The 3,945-nt window shown below is 33.6% G+C and overlaps 1 protein-coding gene across 1 annotated transcript; it reads left to right on the forward strand.

Annotated features, from left to right (window-relative positions):
* The first annotated feature begins 477 nt into the window (after positions 1 to 477).
* LOC113291789 lies at positions 478 to 3,292 on the forward strand. The gene is made up of 3 exons (XM_026541282.1): positions 478 to 826; positions 1,001 to 1,794; positions 2,039 to 3,292. Exons 1-3 carry the CDS (start codon positions 478 to 480, stop codon positions 3,290 to 3,292), a joined length of 2,397 nt encoding a protein of 798 aa, XP_026397067.1.
* The last annotated feature ends 653 nt before the right edge of the window (positions 3,293 to 3,945 follow it).

Below are 3,945 nucleotides of genomic sequence, written 5' to 3' on the forward strand. Positions count from 1 at the left end.
GCTAGGATTGATATGGCTCTAGGTAATAATGATTGGTTTTTAAATTTCTCCACTCCTAAGCTGTTGCATTTAAATTTCATTGCTTCTGATCATTGCCCTGTTTTGCTCATTACTAATCCTATTCCTAGACATTTATGGATACCTTTTAAGTTCTTTAGAAGTTGGATTGATCATGGAAATTTTAATAATACTCTTGAGAGATCTTGGAATTTAGAAACTCATGGTAGCCCTACTCACAGGTTATGTCAAAAGAAACATAGTACTAGAATGACCCTTTCTAAATGGAATAGAATGGAGTTTGGAGATACACAAATAAACATTAATAAGATTCAAAAGGATTTAGAATTTTCCCAAAATGATATCAACATCCCTAATCAGCACGATAGAGTCAAGTCTATTGTTAGTGAGCTTTAAAATTGGTATAAAATTCAATCTGATTTTTATAAGGAAAAATCTAGGGATAAATCCTTATTTGAAATGGATAATAATACTAGGTATTTCCATTCTATTTTCAAAAAGATATTGCATACAAACAATATAAATGCTCTTTGTGATGCTAATGGTAATTGGCTCAGGGATAGACATGACATTAGTACTTTGCTTACAATTCATTTTAGTGATGTTGCCAGCACTTCTAATCCTATTCTGCCTGATAATGCTTTTCATATATTGCCAAGAATTATACTTGATGTTGATAATGTTATGTTAACTGCAGCCCCTAGTGAGCATGAAATTGAAAATGTAGTCAAGCATATGCTTGCTTGGAGTGCACCTGCCCCTGATGGCTTTCAAGCAGGGTCTTACCAAACACAGTGGCAACTAGTTGGTAATGATATCATACATGTTGTTCAAAGGTTTTTCATAGTGGGCATATGCCAAGAAGTCTAAACAAGACTTATATTTCTCTTATTCCTAAATGTAAAAGCCCAAAAAAATCCCTCTGAATTTAGACCAATTGGTTTGTGTAATGTTTCTTATAAAATTGTGTCTAAAATTTTAGCTAATAGAATAAGGCCTTTTCTTAAGAAACTTATCTCACCTTATCAGGCTGCTTTTGTCCCAAGGAGAGCTATTCATGACAATATCATTATTGCACATGAAGTTATTCATTCTATGAAACACAAGGAAGGTTTGAATGGCACCATGGCACTTAAATTAGATCTGTCAAAAGCCTTTGGCAGGCTAGAATGGAACATTTTGATTAAAGTTCTTGATAGCTTTGGTTTTAGTAAAGATTTTTGTAACCTAATAATGCAATGTGTCTCTACTACAAGTATTAGTGTGTTGCTTAATGGCTCACCATGTGATCAATTTGAACCAACTAGAGGTGTTAGACAAGGAGATCCACTGTTTCCCTATCTTTTTATCTTGGCCATGGAATACTTATCTAGCTCTTTGTTAGTAGCTGAAACTAATAAGACTATCACTAGCATTAAAGTTTCTAGGAAAGCTCCACCTATATCTCATTTACTTTTTGATGATGATATTCTTATATTTGTTCAAGCTAATATGCAACATGTTGATCATATTTTACACACTTTGCAGGAATTTGGGAAACTTTCAGGTCAGATACTTAATTTTGATAAGTCTTATGTGTATTTCAGTAACAATCTTAGTCCTAATGATTGTGTCATTCTTGCTCAGGCTCTTAACATGTCTTTGGTTTCTGATTCTGAAAAATATTTGGGAGCTCCATTACTTCTTGGTCATTCTAAGATTAAGTCGTTTGATCCTATTATGCAATCCTTTGAAGCTAGATTAACAATTACATTGGCACCACTATCAATCAAGCAGGTATATCTACTCTTATTAAGTCAGTTCTAAATTCTTTACCAACCTATCAAATGGAATGCTTCAAAATTCCTACTACATTGATTAGCAAACTTGACTCTCTTCAAAGAAATATTTGGTGGAGTCATAGGATTGGTAAAGGTATTAAATTCATTGCTTGGGATAACATAAACATTCCTAAAGAATTAGGAGGTTTAGGAATCTTGAAACTTTCAATATTACTCTGATTTGTAAGCTTGTTTGGAAGATTCTTACTGAACAAGATGAGTTATGGGTGCAAATTCTGAATGCTAAGTATTTTTCTAATAGTAGCATTCTTCATCTGCAAAAACTTAATGATAATTGTTCTTGGATTTGGAGGAATATTTATAAATGCATTGAGATTATAAAGAGAAATAGTATTTGGGATGTAAGATGTGGAACTAAGGTTAAAATTTGGCTTGATAATTGGGTCATTGGTCTAGATCACCCTCCTTTACCAGCTGAAGGTTTGATTAACACAATTTCTTATATTTATATCTCTGATTTGTTTATACATGGTACTAGGGATTGGAATGTGCACCTGGTTTATTATCTGTTTTCCCCTGAATCTGCTGAAAGTATTCTAGCAATCACTATTCTAGATATTGGTACTGACAATCTTATTTGGATGCCAGATAGGAAAGGACAATTCTCAGTGAAGAGTGCTTGTAATGTTATATCTAGTCACTCTAATGCTAATACAGGTGCACAAGTTGTTCCATCTCAGGTTTGGAAGGCTTTATGGAAAGTCAAATTGCCTCACAAAATTAAACTCTTTGCTTGGAAATGCATTAGGGACATAATTCCAACTAGAGACAAACTTTCTAAGTATAAACCAAATATAGAACTTCACTGTAGTCTCTGCAATCATCCTAATGAATCTGTGAATCATATGCTTCTGGAATGTCCTTATGCTAGATCAGTTTGGTTGAGTTTAAACATTAATGTTGGTAATATTATATTGCAGCATGGTTCTCTAAAGAATTGGGTTATCTCTCGGTTTTCTGCAGGAAATAACCTTATCTTTGGATCAGGTATTACTAGGCAAGAAATAAATAAGTTACTTATGGTAGCTATTTGGACTATCTGGAAAGATAGGTGTTCTAAGGACTTTCAGAAAATCAATCCCAACAGAATGTTGTCTTTGGAAAATATTCATAGGCTTACTGCTCCTGTTAATAATAATATTACTGTCAATAACAACTCTTTGCAGGTGTTGAGATGGAAACCTCCAGATTGTGGTTACATTAAAATAAATTTGGATGCATCTTTTCTGCAAGAAAATTTTCAAGGTGGTATAAGACTAATTGCAAGAAATTTTGCAGGCAAAAGCATTGGTGCTCAAGGGAAATACTTTGATGGAGGAATTATTGCAGTGGAGGTAGAGGAGCTGGAATGCAGGGCCATGAAGGAAGCTGCATCTTGGGATATCTCAAAGAATTCAGTAGAGTTGTTTTTGAATCAGATAGTGAAGTTTTAATAAATTCCATCAATGAACAATCACACCATGTTCATTGGAAGAATCAGTCATTAGTTCTTGACATTAAGTTTTTATTAAGCAAGATTTGTCCTTGGAGATGTATTTCAGTTAAAAGAGAGGTTAATAGTGTGGCAGATAAGTTGGCCAAGAGAGCTAGAATTCTCAAGGGAAACTTTGAATACTCAAATGATCTTCCACAGGAAATCCAATCCTGAGTTGATCAAGACTATCATGTAAACACTATTTCTACTTAATACAATTTTCTCTTTGAATCCAAAAAAAAAAGTTCAAATTTACTACTCTTTCCTTTATCAGAATCAACATTTAAAATTTGATAACCAGTACCTTCACCAATTTTCCTCCCTATTACCCAATGCCACGTATTCAAAAGCATAGTGAATTGGAGCCCAAAATGGATAAATATCACTAACTTTATATAGGCAGTGGATTACGACACCATTCGGTCAAATGCACTAAGTATTGATCAACCTTGTAAGGATAATCAGTGTCCAACGGTCGTCTAGAATCCATAAGCTGTTTCAAATCTTTCTCGTTTGCGAAATGAAAACTAAACATATGAGACACCCATGAAAATGTAGTAAATCTCTTTTATTTATTTTTATTTTTCTAAAAAAACTAATTTCCCCCAAACC

Source organism: Papaver somniferum, chromosome 6 (assembly GCF_003573695.1).
Source record: "Papaver somniferum cultivar HN1 chromosome 6, ASM357369v1, whole genome shotgun sequence".
NCBI classification, from domain to species: Eukaryota; Viridiplantae; Streptophyta; class Magnoliopsida; order Ranunculales; family Papaveraceae; genus Papaver; species Papaver somniferum.